This window comes from Aythya fuligula, chromosome Z (genome assembly GCF_009819795.1).
Source record: "Aythya fuligula isolate bAytFul2 chromosome Z, bAytFul2.pri, whole genome shotgun sequence".
Taxonomy (NCBI): Eukaryota; Metazoa; Chordata; class Aves; order Anseriformes; family Anatidae; genus Aythya; species Aythya fuligula.
In genome coordinates this window covers 52,603,372-52,623,461 of record NC_045593.1, presented here as the reverse complement: position 1 = coordinate 52,623,461, position 20,090 = coordinate 52,603,372, and the positions used below count along the sequence as shown (strand labels likewise).

The 20,090-nt window shown below is 39.8% G+C and overlaps 1 protein-coding gene across 5 annotated transcripts in view; it reads left to right on the top strand.

The window, feature by feature from the left end:
* ZNF462 (zinc finger protein 462) overlaps positions 1-20,090 on the top strand; it is a 93,641-nt gene that overhangs the window by 20,617 nt on the left and 52,934 nt on the right. For 4 of the 5 annotated variants that reach the window (XM_032205759.1, XM_032205758.1, XM_032205755.1 and 1 more), the window contains exon 2: positions 19,338-19,589. In XM_032205759.1, the coding sequence (XP_032061650.1) occupies positions 19,370-19,589 (220 nt within the window). In that variant the 5' untranslated portion in view covers positions 19,338-19,369. Of the gene's footprint in view, positions 1-17,156; positions 17,234-19,337; positions 19,590-20,090 lie in introns of those variants that run through there. The other variant, XM_032205757.1, reaches the window with a different exon arrangement.

Here is a 20,090-nt window from a genome sequence, read left to right as displayed (position 1 = left end):
ATCGGAATAACTAATGGACTGAGTAGAAAGTCCTAAGGCATGAAGCCTGTAGGCTCTCCCTAGAAGCCATGCTGAGAGACAGGCTGTAGAGTACTATCAATGAGTTGGATGAGGACAACTGCCTAGTTGTAGATGGTGAACTTTGAGCAAGGTGACTGTACTTATCTCATGCCAGGTCAGGGGTAAGTTGTCTTAAAGAATAGCTGATGAGAATGCTGGAGCTTTGAAATGTAGGAAATCTAAAGAGGTACTCGAGTTTTACTGGAACATGCGCTGAGAATCTTTTCTCCCAGGCATATCAGAGTGAAGCAAATAACCAGTTAAATGAAATAATAAGGCAGACTGCAGGTTTGTAGTATCAGTTGATGTTTGATTATCTCTCTCCCGGGTTTTCCTCCACTTCCCCATCTTAGGCTTAGAACTAAGGATAAACAATTTGCACTTAATTCTCAACGTGGAATCTATGTACAAGGTTGGTGGAAGCTGCCTGCCTCTTACAAAGTAGGTGCGTTTTCCTGTTATCTTAGAGGAACAGAAGAAATAGAACAGAGTTTTTATACAGTCTTGACAGAGCTGAGCTGCTACAGACTTGCATATTGTGGTTTCTAAAGGACAGTAAATCCCCCAAACAGAAGACCTCTGGTTTCCTCTGGACTCTACAGACCAGCACTTTAGTCACCCAGAACTTAAGTCCTGGTTTTACAGACAGGAACTACAGACTTTGGTCCTTCAGTTACCACAGAGGTGGTTGTTGCATAAAAAAATCAGTTTGTAAACATGTTGATTTCCTAGAGCAACCTAACTTTCTATTAAAAATACCCCACCAATTATATTGTGATTTCATAATAACCAGTTTTCATAATAGTCATAATTTCACAATAACCAATTCATAATACCTTTCAATAGTAATCTATCAGTTTTTTGTTAGGCACCTTTCAAAACCATATTTATTCTGATAAGGATGATACATCTAGAAAACTTAGAGATTAACTTTCTTGTCTTCTGTGCTTATCAAAGCACTTTAAAAATTAGCACTGTCATTAGATCTTCTGGGTTTCTTGATAACTGATACACAAATGAGTCAATATCTGGGAAAAATAGTATATTAGCTTCTTTTGAAGGTCATGCTGCAGAAAAGTCCTCACTATAAATGCTTTTCTTTATTATTATTATTATTATTGTAAAATTCTTATTACAACAGGATGAAGGAGAGTTTTGACTCCTTAGTTGTCAAAATATTTGCAGTTTTTAATTTGTAGTTTTAGTTTTGGAAGGCTTTTAAGATTCAGAACACTATTGCAGTAGTCTAATTGGAGGAGTTAGAAGACAATGGCAGAACAAAGCATTTCTCGAAGAAGGGGGAGCTGTTTTTTCTGTATTTCCTTGGGAATGTGTGATTATTTTAACTCATAACAGCTGTCTTCCATCATGAAATGCAAGTGAAGTTAAGATAGAAGGTGACTTCCTCTCTTCCAACTGTTCCCAATCCATTTATCTTCTATATTCAGTTTCAAATCTTTTCTTCCTTTTGCATGGTTGCAAAGGAACCTTCTTGTCTTTAACTTGAACATTTCCTTTCTTCTTCTAATCAAGCCTACAGATATAGCCCCTGTATGCTCAGCTGAAAAGGAAACCACTTTTTTTTTTTTTTTTTGACAGTGAAACTTCACTGCCAAAATGATCTTGGACTGCAGGTGGCTAGAGGTATATGATACAAGTTAGTTTGTCAACTTTGGAACACGTCTGAAGGGCAAACTCTTCAGGAAGGGTGAAGGAAGGGTAAGCTGTAGCACCAATCCTATGATTAGCCAAGTCTGGTTCTGTCTCCTTTAGCTTCCAAGACCTTGAAGATCCATTGCAAGTTCTGCTTTCAGGTAAGGAGAAACAGATTCCCATTTTGACCCTCTATTTTGTAATAAAAGCCAATCAGTAAGTACTGATCCACATATGGGTCTGTTCCTCAGCTGGGGAAAATTGGCAGAATTCCAGCAAGAAATAAAAATAAATAAATAAATAAAAATGGAGAAATCTCAAAAAGCACCATAGGTACTGGAATTTTTACAATATTCTGCAGCTCATAAGAATACAGGAGCAGGAAGTTGGAATGACACTGATGGCTTAATCTTTCTGTGGTCTCTTGTTTTTTCACGAGGGAAAGAAAATCTTTAGGAGAGAACTTCGCTCCTGTTCTCTTGGTAGTATTGGCTTGCATGGCTTTGTTTTTCTTTGAAAACTGATATCAGAAGAGTATCCAACCTTCAGGAGTGAAGCCATTATATGTGGGGCTGTGCAACAGGAGCCAAAGTTTAAAAATAAAATACCAGGCTGCCTTCCTGAGGATCCAGACATAGCGTACACGCACACACACACATATGCAATATCTTGACTGACCACAGTTGTATCAGTTACTGAGTTCAGAGCAATAGACAATAAGAACCAAAAAGGGAGTCTTGTTCCTCAAAAAGAAAGAGGAAGAAATATAAGACTGTTGCAGGCTCAGATACCAGATTGTGGAGTACATGGGAGGCCCTTCCTCACCAGCAGGGCTGAGAGACAGTCAAACCAGATGACTTTTGGTCATTCCTGGTGGTGTCTGCTGTAGTGCATTCCCAACCCTCCCTTTTCTCTCCCTTATTTTTTCTGCCCTACTATGTTCCTTTCTTAGGAAATGAAAGCAGTAGCTTTTATTTCATCCTGTGTACTTCGGGACTAGCACACCAAACATACACAGAAGAAATGAAAGACCAGTTCCTTTGACTTCAGAGCTACACTGAAGTTGTATGTCACCAGCATCATTCTTTGCTAGGCTGTGGAAATAACAATAGCAGATGACCAGTTTGCATCTTTCCTAAAGACCTGGAGAAGGAGTGGCCCACAGAACAAGGAGTAGGTAGACCAGGAAAAATATGGCAGAAAAGCCATATTTTTATGGCAGGAATACAGCTTGGAAGGTGAGATAGTTTATGTTAGAAAGGAATGTTCTTAAAAAAGAAAAGAACTCTTTACCTACTTCCTCAAAAGGCTGATGTCATATCTACTTCCAGACTTCTCCAGAAAATTATGAGCTGGATTGGCAGAGTTGGGAAGTAAAGATTCCTCCAGTGGCTTGCTGTGAGGTAGCAGGGGGGTTTGTTTCTTTCAGGTGACACAACAAGAAAGCTGTCTGTAGATATAAGATGTGCACAGTCCATCTGCCTGTATGCTGCCTTAAGCTAGAGTGCTAAAATATTGAAGACTACTTTTTTTTTTTGACTGCAGAGATTTGGCAGATGCTGTTTCTAGAAAAATCCCTGATTCCAAGATGTCCCTCATAGAAAACTCAAAATCGATTTTTAGGTAGGCTTTTTCCAGCTGCAGCAAGCATGTTTGTATATGTGGGTTGACAGCTATAGGGGAACAAAAAAAAACAAAAACAAAGAAGAGGTGTTACCACTTCATATCTTTGCCCAGGCCAAGTAAGTTAGAGCTGCCCATGACACACTTGGCTTTTGGCAGAGCTTAGGCTGGTTGTGCTCTGCAGAAGTAGGATGAAGCACGATCAGTATGCTTCCTTCAGCTGGAATGCCAGCAGTATCTTGGATTACTACAGAGAATGTTTTGTGTCTGTAAGCTCCTGCAGAATTTGGGTTCACATTAAACAGGATCAGGAGTCATTGGCAGGTTGTATATGGCTCTCAGCAGAGGCTAATTGCCATTTTTGGAAAAACGTGTTTGACATCCAGACTGTCAAGATAGGATATTTATTTTACTGAAGTTTTTCAGGAAAAATGTACTAGCTGAACATACAGTGAAGGTGGTGCTGTAGACTAGAGGTTTTCTAAGACTTGATTCACTTGCAATCTGAACTTTGTTTTTTTTTAAAAAAATCCATAAAATATCTAAATATTTTTTTTTTTTTTTTTTTTTTTTTTTTTTGTTCTTTTTATGGTGTTGTCCTAACAATGAAGGGTAAGTGCAATTGTCAACATGTGAAAACTTAATTGCCTGGGTTGTTCTCATAAATTATGTTAGCCAGGGTGCAGTGGAAGTGTGCACAAGCTTTGTGGCTCCAGCTAGCATGTGTAAAAGAGGTCTGATTAAATCACACTTCCTCTTCTTTGGTCATGAATATCTCCTGCTTACAGAAGACATTGAGGAAGATCTAGAGTGTTCCTCTTACAGATATTTTTATAAAGGTGCTATAAAGAAAATAATATAATCTTTTATTATTATTATTGTTATTATTTCTTTTTCCCTCTCCTGGACATTTACCAGAACAAAGAAATTATGAATACACTGTCCAATATTTAGAAGAGTTTGATAAGAGCATAAGGATTCAGCAGTTTCGGTAAAGTTGTCTCAAGAGAACTGCCCCTCAGACCTCACAGTAATTTGAATTTTACCCAGTGTCAGTCCTTGAATTTTACCCAGTGTCAGTCCTTGGAAACAAATTTCCTTTCCCACTCCACTATAAAGGTCCTTTTTTGAACTGCCTCCCTTTTTTCCATCTCCTTTCTCCCTCTTGAACTCCTGTGATCTCAAGTAATATAAGGGTTAGACCATGATCACCATCCCTAACCTCTGCCTCCCCTGGTATTCTTTTCTTCAGCTCTGCAGGCATTTTGCTGAGTTGACCTAAATTCTTCAGCAAAAGACTTGGATTCTGTGCAGAAAGCTAGAAACGGCAACTCCAGTTAAAAAGTAAACACAAAGATGATTAATAAAGAACATTGGTTATATACTTGTGGGTGGTGTATGATTTACCCCTGCTACCAAAATTTTTACTTCCATTGTGCTGGAGAACTTTGCATTTATAATTGTTGTGGGAAGTTAGCACTGGGATTTTACAGCCAATGGCATAGAAAGATAGCATGGCATAATGAGGAAGGGATGGAATTTGGAAGCCCACTTTCTTTTAGGCTACTTGTGCAACCTGTAGCCAGGCCACTTCACCTCCTTGTGCTTCCCTATCACCAGGTAAAGGAAGAAGGCTCTTCATGGTGAAGACTTGCTCCTCTTGCTTTTCACACAGTGAGACCTACCACAGTGTGGCCTGAAGTTATATGATTCCAACAAATAGGTAGCAACTGTATGGAACAATGTATCAGTATTGCTGCTTGATATATTTAATTCTACATTTTTTTTTCTTTATGTATTATTTACAAGTTGCAAGTCCACAGCTAATGTTCAATAATCTGTATCTGTCTGAAAACCACAGGACTACTTCTGGCTTACTGTCTCCGAGAGCAAGTCACTTCTGCTGGTTTAAATGACTTGTTTATGACAAATGAATGGAAACCAGAGACATATGATACTGTCTTGTGTCACTTTGGTGTTCCATGAACAGCAGAAGGAAAAATGAAATTTCTGCAGGACTGATTGTATACTTTTGGCATAGACTCTTTTGTCAATGAAGTCCTAAATGAATGTGAAACTCTGCATACATTCTTGCTAACAAGAGCCCACGCTTGAATGAATGCTTGTTGCAAGAAACAAATAAAAGACTACAAGTGGCTTTTAATCAAATGAGTTTTAAAGAAAAAAATGTCCAGAATAGACTACAAAACTTTTTTTTTTTTTTTTTTTCTTAAAGGATACTGGCTAACATAAAGGAAGTTTTAAAAATTCATTATATTTTACTGTCATATGGTTTATATATGTCTCTTTTGGGATGAAAAAGCAGCTAGAAGATTCACCTGATTGGCAAGTAGTGTCGTTGAATGAAGCACCTGAAGGACTGTTCACTTAGCTGGACTTTTACTGGAAAGAGACATATTTATCTTTGTGATTGTCCATGTCTCCTTTCCATGTGTAATTGAAAAGATGCATCTGTCCCTTTTGACCAGCATAGATCCGAGGACATGTAATTTTGTAACTGTTCAATCTACAGTCTTTCTTGTTGAGTATTTTTTCTTTTTATTTTTATTTTTCTTAATTACTTTTTTTTTTTTTTTTTTTTTTTTTTTTTTTTTTTTAATTATTGCTTGCTTGTTTCTACCTTAGTTACTTTAGTGAGAAGTGACAAGTACAAAAGAGAATTTTTATATATGGTTCTGCTTTAAAGGAAACCTAGTTCATTTTATATCCTTCTCTTGAGCTGGAGATTTTAATGACCTTTGGTCTACCTAAACTATTTATGTATACCTCTTGGGAAATCAGTAAGTTGGGAATTTTGTAAGTTTCTTCCCCTTAAGTCAGACTTTAGCTCCTTCCTTTAGGTGGCTGCATAACCATCAATAAAAGCTTTGTCAATGACGTGCCTCTTTGCTTTGGAACTGCAGTGCACTGCATCATGTTTTTGTCAGTACCATATGTGAATATTCTTTCTCTTTGTTGAAAACATTATGAGCCAGATTACCCTTTCCTTACTTTCAGAACATTAGTGAACTGGTTTCAGATTAATTAAATTTCTTGGCAATTTATCTAATGTTTCTCTTCAGACTGCTTTTTCTTGCTTAGTATTTTTGTGCAAACCCAAAATCATGGTGAAATCTAGGTTTTTCCTGCTGTTGCGATCTCTGCCTTTTCTTGAAATTGTCCAAGTATCTTGGTTGTGATTATTTTTATTTTAAAATTTTATTTATTTATTTTGTACTGGTATTTTTTCCTCATTCACTAGGCACAATTATGAGAGCTTTCCCCCCTCCCCCTCCCAAAAAAAAAAAAAAAATCCTGCCTTAAAGTTGCCCAAGAAGTCTCTTTTCTTAAGCCAGGGAAACAAGATTTTTTCTGTGCTTCACCTTAACTTAGACGGTGCTCTCTAGGGACCTAAGCTGAGTTTTCTACATCCTGCCTCTTAATAAATAAATAAATAAATAAATAAATAAATAAATAAATAAATAAATCACGCATTTGGATTCAGATTACAAGTTATACAGATTTCCAAAGGTTATGGAATCTAAATTATCTGGAGCCTTTCTCTGAAGTGGATTGTCCTATGCTTTTCTTTTTGCATAATGAAGATACACTATCCTCTTTTAGAGTGTTTGAATAAAACATGACAGCCACGTTTCAAATTCTTGATGGCCTGAGGTAGCTAAAATCATTAATGATCTATTTGTAAATTACATGAAGTTGTTAGTTTAATTCAGTACATTAAATGGGAAGAGTAGGTGTCTGGAAAATATACCATCATGGTCTCCCTTTAATTTCTTCTCAAAGGGACACTTTTTATATTGATAAACTAGTCTTGACCTGAACTCATGACAATAAAGATAATTTTATTTTTATGTAGTTTGCCGTTGGTGTGCATATTCTGGAATAAAGTTTTGGATAGTAGTTTCTCTTTTGTCAGCTTTCACTTTGTATCTTTAGGATAAAGGCAGAATGGTCCCACTTTCTTCAAAATGAAGGTAATCTGATGTTAATAGGAACTGATTTTTTTAGTCTAAGATTAGATTTTGTAACCTTAGTACTTAAAATTCTAGAAAAATTTGCAGCTTTGTATTGTTAAATGTGAATCATTTACCATAGTAGGGGAAGAAAAAAAAAAGTGTGCAAAGAGAAAACAAGCCACAGTAGTTCTTTAATGTCTACATGCTTTCAAGGAGTGTAGCTTTTGAAGGATGAAGTTGGTTATTATCTCAGCCCTCCTTAGCTGTGGGCCATATTACAAATAAAGTCTTAGTTATTTTTCTTTGTAGTTCATTTCCTGTTTGGGTATTCCTTAGGAGGAAGCAAAAGAAATTGGATTTTAGTGGTTGACCCTCAAATAGGTTATTTCAGGGGAAAAAGGAATAGGCTGGGACAAACCTTCATTAGAAGCTTCAACTTTTGATATAATTCAGCTTTAATAATACTCTTTAATTTGAATATGTCCAGAACAGTTAGAGGAAAGGGCTGCTTATTATTGGAAGGATGAGGTGGTTTTCTTTGTTTGTTTTGGCTCTGTTTTGTTTTGTGAGGTAGATTATTCTTAATTATTATCTGAGTAACAAAGTATACTTCTTTCACAGACAGGGAATAGCAGCTTTTCCCTATTTTTGATGCAGTTTTTTCTAACATCTCTTTGATCTAGACACCTTCTAGCTGGAGACCTTACATTAACCTTGGTTAACTCATAGATGCTGTGAAGCAAAATGCTGGGAGCACTCCAAATTCTCTACTTTTTTTTTTTTTTCTTCTTGTCCTTGAAGTGCATTGTAGATGTTCCATGTAGTTCCTTTTAGATACTGATACCTGCAGATCACAAAAATGATGATCTAGTCAGCAGTCTTCCCTTATTTAAAATGGTTTGTACTCGGGCCTTATATATTACAGCAACTGCAAAAACTTTTTTCCTGGAAGAACCAAGTGGGTGGAGATGGAGGTTGAAGGGGGGAGTAAAAGAAACAAGGTTCTCATTTGGATGCAGGATATTGCATTTCAGTGTTTATATATTGCATCCCAATGTGTAATCCAGTGAAGTATATATACAGTTTTGGGACAACATATTTTGAATAACATGTAAATGTTAGCTGTAGTTCCTTTTTTTTTTTTATAGTGGTATCACTTTTCAGCAAAGTCAATGATGGTACCAGCATCTTGCTGCTGCCGTCCCAAACAGAGGATCTTCACTTGCACAGGTGGAAAAGATCTTCTTGGAGGGGTGGCAGGGTGAATGAAGGGTGGCAGACTAGTGGTAATCACTAGTCTGAGATCTGTCAAATACTGGAAAAATATATATTCTTTTACCTGGGGCAAAGATGCTGGCTGCCATACTGTGAGTGAGTCAGTGGGCAAATAAAACCATGAATTCTGTCTGGCATTAAAAATGGGTCAGTGATGGATTTGTATTACCTGAGGAAATGAACTGGCTGACAAAAAGGCTTCTGCTGGCTGCCCAGCAAATGTCAGATATAGCAAGAAGCTTAGGGGAAGAGGATGGATAGCTGGAGATGCAGGGAGTGGTAAAGCAGCCAGGTTGTCAATGGAGCTAGCTCCTCAAACAAATAAGATTTTCTGAGGAGTGTACTGGGAACACAGAGCAATATTTAGACTTTGCTAATCAGTGTGTTCTTGTTCTCCGGTAGGATTTCAGCCACAGATCCTGCTTTATAGGATCATATTCATGCATGAGATGGGTTTGGGTTTGCATGAGATGATGGTGCTATTCTACTCAACTTTGTTTGTTGGTACAGAACGTGACTTCTGATGTTTGGTTTTACAGGGTTAAAACTGTTATTCTGAATGCCCTTTTTCATCCTGTCCATATGCTGTCTGCATGTACCCTTTGAAAGAGGACTGATGAGACGCATTACATCTGGAGCATGTAGGATCTCAGGACAGACTGAGGGAGAGGACTGCGCCGTCCCCAGGGTCCTTACTAAGCTGAACCCATGTTGGTGATGAAAGCAGGCAGTGGCCTTTCACTTTCTTGGATCAGTTCCCAACTGTCCTGTGAATTTCTCTTATTTAGGGAGTCCCGTATTTCTACCAAAGTGGACACTGTATTTTGGAAACGATGTGTGGTGTTTGAAACTGTGGCTGAAAGGTTAGTCTTCCCAGCAGCCCAATTTAGTTTCTGTCAGCCCTGCTGTGACATAGGACCAGGCTCTGTACTTCAAGGAGGAACATGTGTCCAGAAAAGCAGTTTTTCAAATTTGCCTTACAAGATGCTCTCTCTTAATTTTGCCTTCTTGACAACTTCTGTATCAGTTTCAACATTGCTTTACTCTTTTAGTTGGTACTTTATGAGTGCTAGTGACTTGTTGTCTACCTCTGTGACTTCACTGAGAGTACCTGCTCATGTTTTAAACCAACTGTGTTGGCCAGTCTAATCTCAGATCTCCAGGATTAAAATTCTGTGGCCTCTAAATAATCCAGCAGTTCATGTGTTCCCATAGTTTATCTCTGTCACCAGTTTTTAAGCTGTATTTAGCCTTTGTAAAAACACCATGCTCTTTGCAAACTAAGATCAGTTCTCTTTATAGCATGCTTGCAACTCATCAGCCACAGCACTGTAAGTGATCAGACCGTGCAGTGGAGTATGTACTTTTGGGTGAATGGCAAGATTGCTTTTAAAGGCAGTACAGACTATGCAAGGCTGTTTAAGGGTTCATTTAAGGGCAGATGGCCATCAGGAGATAATCTTTTTTGTCTTCAGCCACAGCTCTGCTCTTTCCCTCTTCAGTTCATGGTGTAGCAGGGTATGTGGTTGAATTTGTCATATCTGATTTGCTACTGTCAGGACACCATTTATAACAGGTCTGACTTTCCTTGGCAAGAAAGAGATCTTTGCTGGGGTTATGCCAGGCTGAGGAGTCTGCTCCTCCCCCTGCTCCTATGAGGGTGAGGCTGGTAATGCACCCTTTGTGTAAAGAGCTGCTGGAAGATGTTATTTGCAATGCATGAGAAGGAATTGGGTTGTCTCTGGAGTACCCAGGCAAAGCACTGCCGTGTTCTTCAGCACCACCTACTGACATCTTTCTCTCCCAAGTCCATGTACACAGGAGAGTCCACTTCTCACATCACAGGAACTGGATTTCTTGCAGTAATTAACAATATACTCTTGGCTCAAAATAAGAAACTCCAGACTCACTGCTTTCAACTTCTACTATGCCTTGTGTGAGCAATGAGGAGCAGGGTACAAATGCAAAATTGATTTACTCTGCTACCTGTTCTCTTGGGGGGTAGAGGGGGGCAGCCCATTTGCCTTTTCACCATGTCTGTGCAGAACAGTGTGTTGAGAGTTTGGGTAGTGTCACTGAGGTGAGTTTTTCTGAGGTGGGTGGCAGCTCATTTCCTGTGATCATTTAGTATAGGAACCAAGTAGCACACCTCATTTGTGCTCTACAGTTTTGCTCTGTGCTCTTCCATATTCCTTTATTTATTTATTTATTTATTTATTTTAAATTTGTATTAGATTAACTTCAGGTTTGAAATACATATTTTCTTTGAAGGTTTTGACTGAGAAAATGGTTTACTGCATTTTGTATGTGTGTTTTGTTTTCTTCTTCTTTTCCTGGTCAGAAAGGAAACTAAATTCATTCTGTGGAAAAGGAGCATATATGATCAGAATGACCTCCTTCCTTAGCATAGTTGTTGCATCTTCAGGAAACATGTAGCCAGGGCAGTATACTGTTTATTGAATCTGTGAACCAAAGGAAAAGCTGACAAAACTGTGTCTATCCTTGAACCTCCACAACTACTTTTGTACAGTAAATGGAGTAACTGACATATGTAATAAAGTTCTACTCTGACCATTAGTTGTTAAGCCTTGAACATACATTTAGAGCCATGATTTCTGTACAGACTAATAACTTTCCAAGAAGGTAATTTAGTAAATGAGAAAAGTATATCCTAGTCTTGTTTGGAGCAAAATAATTTAATATTTGAGAGCATTCTCATAGTCCTGAAGTTTTTCATCCTACATCTCAGTTGTCCATGCTCTGTATCACGTAATGCTTGACAGCTAACTGTCAGGAAGGGAAGAGGTACATTTGGAAGATGCTTTCTTAATTTTAATTAAGTAGTGCCGTCATATTTACAATCTGCTTTTCAGGCACTTTTTTTTTTTTTCTCATAAAGAACAAATATATATTTATACCAAATAGGATACCAAAGAAAAAGTTAAAGAAGTTATTTGTGAGAATTTCAAATTGATTGATCAGCATTTAGGTAACTTGAATGAACCTCATGGCTCAAAAAAAAAAAAAAAAGTAAAGCCCCCGCCTCATGGCTCTTTTAAGTTACGTATATCTAAATTGTCTTCATTGATTTGATTTTGTTGTAAGGAACACCTGGGTTTAGGATGAAGTGTTCCATCCACCAAGTTGCAGGGAAGAGTCAATTTGTCAGAGGGCTGGAAGGCCCTGCAGAGGGACCTGGACAGGATGGGTGGATGGGCAGAGGCCAGTGGGATGAGGTTCAACGTGGCTAACTGCCAGGTACTGCACTTCGGACACAACAACCCCATGCAGCGCTACAGGCTTGGGGCAGAGTGGCTGGAAAGCTGTACAGAGGAAAAGGACCTGGGGATGCTGATCAATGCTCACCTGAACATGAGCCAGCAGTGTGCCCAGGTGGCCAAGAAGGCCAACAGCATCCTGGCTTGTATCAGGAATAGTGTAGCCAGCAGGACCAGGGAGGTGACTGCCCCCCTGTTTTCAGCTCTGGTGAGGCCACACCTCGAGTACTGTGTGCAGTCTGGGGCCCCTCACTACAAGGACATCGAGGCCCTGGACCATGTCCAGAGAAGGGCTATGGAGCTGGTGAAGGGCCTGGAACACAAGTCCTATGAGGAGAGGCTGAAGGAACTGAGGTTGTTTAGTCTGGAGAAAAGGAGGCTCAGGGAAGACTTTATTGCTCTCCACAGCTACCTGAAAGGAAGGTGTGGGGAGCTGGGGGTCTGCCTCTTCTCGCAGGTAACTAATGATAGGACTAGAGTTGTGCCAGGAGAAGTTCAGGTTAGAAATTAGGAGACATTTCTTCTCAGAAAGAGTAGTCAGGCATTGGAATTGGTTGTTCAGGGAAGTGGTGGAGTCACCGTCATTGGGGGTGTTTAAGTAACGATTGGACTTGGTGCTTAGAGACATAGTTTAGTGGGTGACATTGTTCGTAGGGTGATGGTTGGACCAGATGATCTTGGAGGTCTTTTCCCACCTTAATTATTCTATGATTCTATGATCCTTGATTTTTGTCTTCCCTGGTGGGGAAGTTTGAGGTTTTTTTTTCTGCAGTGAGATAATTTTCAGTTGCTGTGTCTGCTTGAGGCTGGGGACTGCAGTCTTTTTTATTGATACATTGCTAAAACTGACACCATGTTCCTTTTTTTTTTTTTTTTTTTTTTTGAAAAGTCATAGTCTTGGGGAACTGGTTGAACTGATACTGATGGACCTGCTTCAGGTCGTTTATATGTTTACCTATTGAGTTCTCCGGGAAAAATAACCAGAAGTTCTGTGAATCATTGTTCTCTAACTAAAAAAGCCATCCATGTTGCTGGGCAGCTACCAGCATAGCTGCTCCTGTGTTGCTCCAAGTTTTAAGAGTAATGTGGTTTATATTTCCTCTAGTGTTGAAGATTTTGCAAGCTATGCTGTAGCTTTACAGTGACCCATAGTATGGTATCTTGTATGTTAAATGAATGCTTGCATTGAAGTACAGAGATGCAACTGAAGCAAACGGTGACTTCATAGGGATGAACAAGTTGGTCATCCTGTTTTCTGTGACAGGGAGATTTTTGACAAGTTTGATGTATATTGTGCAAAGAAGGAATCTAACCTGGAACTCACCTGAAGTTCAAGCGGTCTTCCAAGTGGACATTTTAGAGGAGGGGAAAAAAAAAAAAAAAAAAAAAAAAAAAAGGTGGGTGGGTCTGTCTCTTCTCAGTTTAGATCATTTTTATTGTTGAGTTGTAATGCATCTCTAATAGAAGTTTCTTTCCAAAAACTTTGACAACATCTTATATTGTAATATGCTATAAATTTCCTTGTTGGTCAATAAACCAGAATAAAATGGTAAAATATTTACTGGAAGAAATGGGCAACAGAAATGAGGATCACATATCTCAGACAACATATTACTCTCAAAGGTATAACTGTTGAGTTTCAAAATGTCATAAATGGTCCCAAACTGGATATCAGAATGGAAATTTTGACAGTAAAACCTATATCTGGTGATAATATTTTACCATAAATGCTTTACATGAAAATAGGAACCATGAATTAACCTTATGTGAGTGGACAGTTGCAACTCAACCCATAGGCTCCTATCAATGTCCAGTTCTATCAAGTCTCCTATCTCCCCTCATCCCCTCAAGGAAAAAAAAAAAAGTGGAAAAGAACCAGTGTTTCAATTCAGTTTATTTTTATATGAGCTTGGATGAGTGGCTCCAAAGTCAACCCTTGGAGGACCAAGAACTGCTATAGTTTGAATGGAATATAGTCATTAAAAAAGACCCATGAGTTGAATAGGCTTGTCTGACTTTAGTTGAGAGTTGAATTTACTCATGGAGTTCCTCACTAATTATGTTCTCTCATAAATGAAAAATGAGGATGTCTTCATTCACTTACAACAGTCTTCAGGTTTCCAGTTCCTCAGATTTTTCACCGTTCCTGTAATTTTACTTGTTTTGCCCATTTTCCCTATTGCAATCTTGTTTTATAAAAAGAGGTTGTGTTTTTGTTGGTTTTGTTTGTTGCTTTTAAAGAAGGAAAAAGCCCTAAACCTGAGGTCATCAGACCATCTGAAGCAAGTACTGTCAGGAGCCCAAGCAGTGCCTCTGAGAACCCACCAAGCCTGTAGGCACTAGCTTCTCATGAAATCCCAGCTTGTGCAGCAGGGAAAATTGCCTGGCTTGTGGTGTTATCCATGGGATTCTTGAAAAATGTGTCTATGGTTAGTTACATGCTAATCACATTGTTTTAGTGTCTGATAGTTCATTTCTGGTGGACTAATCTCCAATAGGAAACAAACAAACAAAAAAATGGTGGCGAGGGAACAGTAGACCAATGCTGAAGCTTCCTGCATGTTTTAAAGGAAAAATATCACCCTGATGCATGACTCCAGCCTCTGTGAGAATGTTTTGTTTACGCTGATACGCTTTAATATGGGCAGGTGCCATGGAGACACCCCCCCCCCCCGGAACCTCAGTGCAGGGCCTGGCAGCCAGGCCTGTCCCAGCGCCCGGGCATCAGGCACCTTCCTGGGGAAAGAGCTGATCTCAGGGCAGATTTGGGGGCAGCCGGGGACCCGCCTTGCTCTCGCTGGGCAGGCATGAGGGCCATGGGGGGATCCTAGGCCATGGGCAAGGTGGTGAAGACCTGAATGGGGCTGAGATGGGGTCTTAGGCTGTGGGCAGTTAGGGGGAGGCCCAGGGGACCAGGCAGGGACATCAAAGCTTGTGGGTGCCCTCAGTGCCCTGACAGAGTCTGTGCCTCCAGGGGAGCTTTGTAATGTGGAAACAGGCTTGGACGGTGTTGTTGCCTCTGGCGCCATGAGCGTAACGCCAGGATTGCTGTGTTTCAGCTTCGCCTTTGGCAATGAGTAAAGTGAAAACCGCTGAGTGCAACCTGCATGTGTGAGGTAGGGATGAAGACATGTCTGATCATCAGAGTGTGGCAAGGATTGGAAAACTGGAGATTTCTTTATTTTAACTGCGATGTTAAAAATATTGAGGTGGAAGTTCAGATATAGTGTGTGTGGTCTGAGTGACCTTTTCAGCTGTGGTTGTGCATGTGCATATTCTTAACTTCTAGAAGCAGCGTTGACTCCATCTCAAAATATAACGGATGGGTAGTCAACCACAGAAGCTCAATTTTGAGGTCAGTGCCTTGGGCTTCACAATTAATTTTGTATTTTGAAGCTTTAAAACCAAACTTAAACATAATGATTTGTACTACTTTGGCTGCTGCCAAATTCTGTAATGACTGTTGTTCAACAAGCACAATTATCTTTTGTTTTGGATTTTTAAAAACTTAGAAATCTAATGCAACTCTCTCTCTGATGTTCTCCTCGCATGTTCAGGAGCGTAGAGGAGTATGTCAAAGACAATTTGAAAACTTAGCTTGGGTCTTTAAAACTATGAAAACTTTGAGAATCTCTTGAGCTCAATGTTTTGGAAGCTTTTCACTCATAAAGGAAATAAGAATACCTCTTCTCCGTATTCAGCATTAAAACCATGTATTTTAAGAAGAGGTTGTAAATGAAAATTAGTCAGACAATGGCATTTTAATAATCTGGTGAAGTTAGCATCACATTAGTAAGGGTATTTTAGAAGTCACATTATCTGTGGGCAATGTGGTCTCAAGAGACTGGTTGTGAATATGTTAGAGGGCTTGTGGGATTTATGGATTCATTTCATGGTGGTTGTTTGCTTATTTTTGTTTGTTTTGTTGGTCGGTTTGTTTGTTTGTTTTCTTTCCAGGCTTCCTGTTCTGCTTTTGAGTTAACGGATTTGCTAATTCCCTTCATTCCCTTCACAATCCACCTCTGTTCCCCCTTACAGTTTTTTATCGTGCTGTTCAAAAATTTAAGGGATTATGGACTGTAGTTTTTTTTTTTATTATTATTTTTATTTTTTATTTTTTAAGAAAGTTAAATGTAGAAAGTAGTATTGTTTGTATGTATGGAAAGTGTTACAGTTAAAATGCGCTTCACTGGTGGCTAGGTGGATCTCTCTCTCTTCTGTATTCCATGCAGACAATAAAGAAGAGAGAAAGACACATATTGTGTTTCAGTTTCTTTTGATATATGATCTCAAACTAGCACTGTTTTTCTTGCCTTTGTGAAATGCCTGAATTTTAAGGAAAAATGTGGAAATAGTAGGGCAGAATTCCTTATAAAATGCTTCATCCTGCTTTCAGCCTCATGCTTGGTGAAAACGTAAAATTGAAGTCCATGCAGCTGTACCTGATGTTTGTTCCTCTCAGCTGCAATAACATTAACCTCTTCTATCACTTGGTACTACCTTTGTGATAGAGATCCTGCAGACATTAAAGCTAGAACCCATGAGAAAGACCCCATCAGGTTTTGTAATCAGCAGTTGGTCATGATCTTCCAACTCATCCTTCTGATTTATAGCAGAAAGATGCTGTTGTTGATCTAAGATCGTCTAGACAACAGCAAGCATCCTTGAGGATACCTTCTCTGGTTGTCAGCTCATGAAAGAACTGTGACTGCTGGAGGTGGGGATGGTGGTGTTTTTAACCTCTTGAAGCTGCCAGAATTACAATTTTTTCAGAACTTCAGGTTTGCCCTCCCTGTTTTTTTCTGCTTTGTAAGCTGTCCCGAAGTTTCTGAAAGAGACAGCTGAAAGCGTTTCGTGGTGGTGTTTTCTAAAGGGTCCGAAGATTTCGGGGGCTGGGGGGCAGAGGGGGTGGATTTGTGCATGTGTGTGTGTGGTGTGTGTGTTGTTTTTCCTCTCTTCTACACAATGGAGCTTTCAGAGAACCTCTCTTAAAAGGCATAGCTACAGCCTTTGTGTTGAAGGGTGTGTCTGCTGGCAGGGTTTGCTGATGCAGACAGGCTGGCTGGTGATTAACAAAGGTCATTAGACTTTGGAATCTGGCAGGGGAGTGGGGTGGTGTGTCTTCTGCGCTGAGCAAGAGGGCTCCCCAGGGACAGGGCAGGCTGGAGGCCCCCCGCCTGCCTCCCCCCAACCCCGCCTCCTCCTGGGAGGCTCGGCTCTGTGTTGCCTCTGTCTGTAGGACAGCTTGGACCAGTGTCTTGATGCTGTAATGCTGTGTTTCTGGATTGAATCATCACATTTGTCATCCATGGGACAGGGGAACCAACCCTAGGAGATGCTTGCCGGCGATCTGCTCAGGGAGAGAAGGTGCTGCTTGGGCAGTGCAGGGGGACACCAGTGACATGGTTTGGGGTGCAAGTCACGCAGGAGAAGGGGAGGTGTGTTCTGGGGATGCTGATTTTTCAAGCGTGACCCAAGAAGGAGGAGGAAAGAAAAAAGAAAGGAAAAAAAAAAAAAGGAAAAACCCTGGTGTGCTGGAGATGAAGCTGAGATAAGTGAGGCCATGTTGTGCACGGGCGAGAAGCTCTGAGCCTCTCAGTGCAGGAGTTGTCTGAGTTAAAATGGCTGCTCCCAAAGCTCAGAGGACTAGGGCAGCTTAGTGAGTCTTAAAGCTTCAGTGACGCAGGGGCTCATATCTCTTGAAAGTGTGATAAACACATTCAGCAGAGCTGTGGCTTGTTTGGCTGAGATGAAAGGACTAAGCTTGGGGGATGGGTAGTGAAAACTGGATGATCTGCTTTTCTGTGAAGTGCTCTAAATGCAGGAGTCGTCTGCTCCATGGAAAAATTTGTTTTCAGGTCTAATGGACTGTGCTAAAGGAGACGTGGGGTGGGGCTTCACTCACTGCTGTAATTTGATCCAGAGCAGATAGCAACCTCTTCCACACAATTTGGTCTGGTGCTTGCACATAAAAGCTTGAGTATCTCGATTATTGTAACTTTGTTAGCCGAAAAGAAGCTGGTACAGCGTTCATTTTCTTTATTGGTGGTGGGAGGGAGAGAGGGGGGTTGGAAGAGAAAGGACACAGTGCAGCCTGCAAAATAATGTAGGTAAATATGTGGAGAGCCTGTGTGCTCAGACTGTCCAGAATTTGACTTGCTAGAAGTTAATTTTAGCAGGCTATCAGAAGAAGCATTCTTTCATGTAAAATCCTGATGTAGTGTCCTCTCTAATATCATTGCACTAATGTTTTGGAGCATTCTCCTCACTGCAGAAGTAGCTTTGTACTTTATGTGCAAAAAACATGGAATTTTCAGCTTTTGAGGCAGCCCTTGTATACTGGACCTCTGGACTGCCCAGATTATCCCTGTACCAGCACAGCATGTGGAAACTTAAAGAAGTAATTCTTTCATTGATATAGGAAAGTTGCTCTTGTGTCTAAATACTGCATGAAGTAGGACAGTCTAAGACTTTTGTCTTGCTTGTGTTTTGTGTCTCCTCTCTTTCATGGCAATGCATAAATATACAACTCTCTGAAGCAGGGTTAGTTGGTCACAAACCAAACTTCCATAATTCACATTGCCATATCTTGTGTTATTTGGTACTTCAAGATACGTAGAGCATTTGAATAAATCAAAGAAGACATGATGTTTCTGAGGAAAGTCTTTGTTACTCATACTTCTGTTGTACTTTTGCAAAATTCCTATTTCCTTTGCTGTCTTTCCCATCCTCCAGTTCTTGCCTTCCCAAAAGACTGCTATCTTGCAAAGGCTGTGTCCCCAGAACAGACTCAAATTAAGCAGTAAACATTTTAACAAAGAATGGAGATGCCCTTGCAAGGCACGGTGGAAGTAAGGTAGAACAAACCATACTACTTTGAGTGCATGTGGCTGCATCTCAAATTGCAGTGTTGTCTAGGTTTTTCATCAACCTCAGAACTGAGAGGATATTGAGAAGAAAGGCAGATTTTTTTTTTTTTCCTGTAGAGGCTTTTAATCTGTGGCGGATAAAGCAGGCAATACTTTTCCACTTCCAAGAAGTGTTAGTGAGATTCACAGAGGCAGAAGCCATTGTCTTCTAATTGTAAAATTGAGTACACAGCTGTTTGGGAGTAATGTGTTATTTCTCTGGAATACTGTTTGTGGTCTTTGAACAAGACAAACTTCTGAACAACAGCCTTGTCCTATATAATGGAAAAGTCAAGAGGACAAAGTCCACAGAGTCAGTAGTCATTTGTCAGAACGTTGACTGTAGTGTTGAGTCAGCAACTTGTGAGCTACCTAGGTAGGACTTCATGTGAATCCGAACTGAGGCATCTTCATATAGCAAGCACAGGTTGAGTTTTACACTGCAGTAAATGGAATATCTGGAAACGACTGTCTTTACAAGCATGATATTACCTGTTTCAGAATTTTTTAAAATGGCATTGCTCTAAAACCTCTCTCTTCTTCTCCCTCTCTTTTTCTTGCAGAATTTTCTCATGTGAAAGATCGTTCTTGAACCATGGAGGTGTTGCAGTGTGATGGCTGTGATTTTCGAGCTCCATCGTATGAAGACCTTAAAGCTCATATTCAGGATGTTCACACTGCTTTCCTGCAGCCAACCGATGTCTCGGAGGAAAGCCCTAGCCAGCCAAGGTCTGGTTCCATGAATGCTAGCAACCAGACTGAGGTTGAGTTTTCTTCTGTAAAGGATGAATTTACGATTGCAGATGAAATAGCAGGTAAATCTCAGCTCTAACCATCAATTTCACATGTGGCTTATTTTAGTACATATTAGTTAATACTTTTAATGTGATTGTAAAAAGTCAATTATTCTTACTGCTGTGACAGCAAAGCAGATATCTAGCTTCAGCCATATTGATTCTGACCACAGCTCTTCCTGTAAATAGAAATGTGGAGGGTGGTTTTATTAGCCGCTTTTAGTGTATTTCTTCATAATGCTTTTTGTTTGTCAGATTTTCATGGTTCTTCACCACTGTGAACCACCTTAAAATTTTCAACCTTATTAGTGTACTAGCTTTCTTTTTTCCCAAAGAAGATTATTTTGGAAATGGTCCATCCCAAAGTTTACACCACAGCATGTATATGTCTATGTTATGGACAATGGCCATTTTTCTGAAAGTCGCCAGATATATAGATAAGTGTAGAGAGTGTACTCTCTACGGAGAGTGTACTTAAGTCATAAGTAAGTAAGAGAACCCTGGTGTGATGGATAGTTGTTC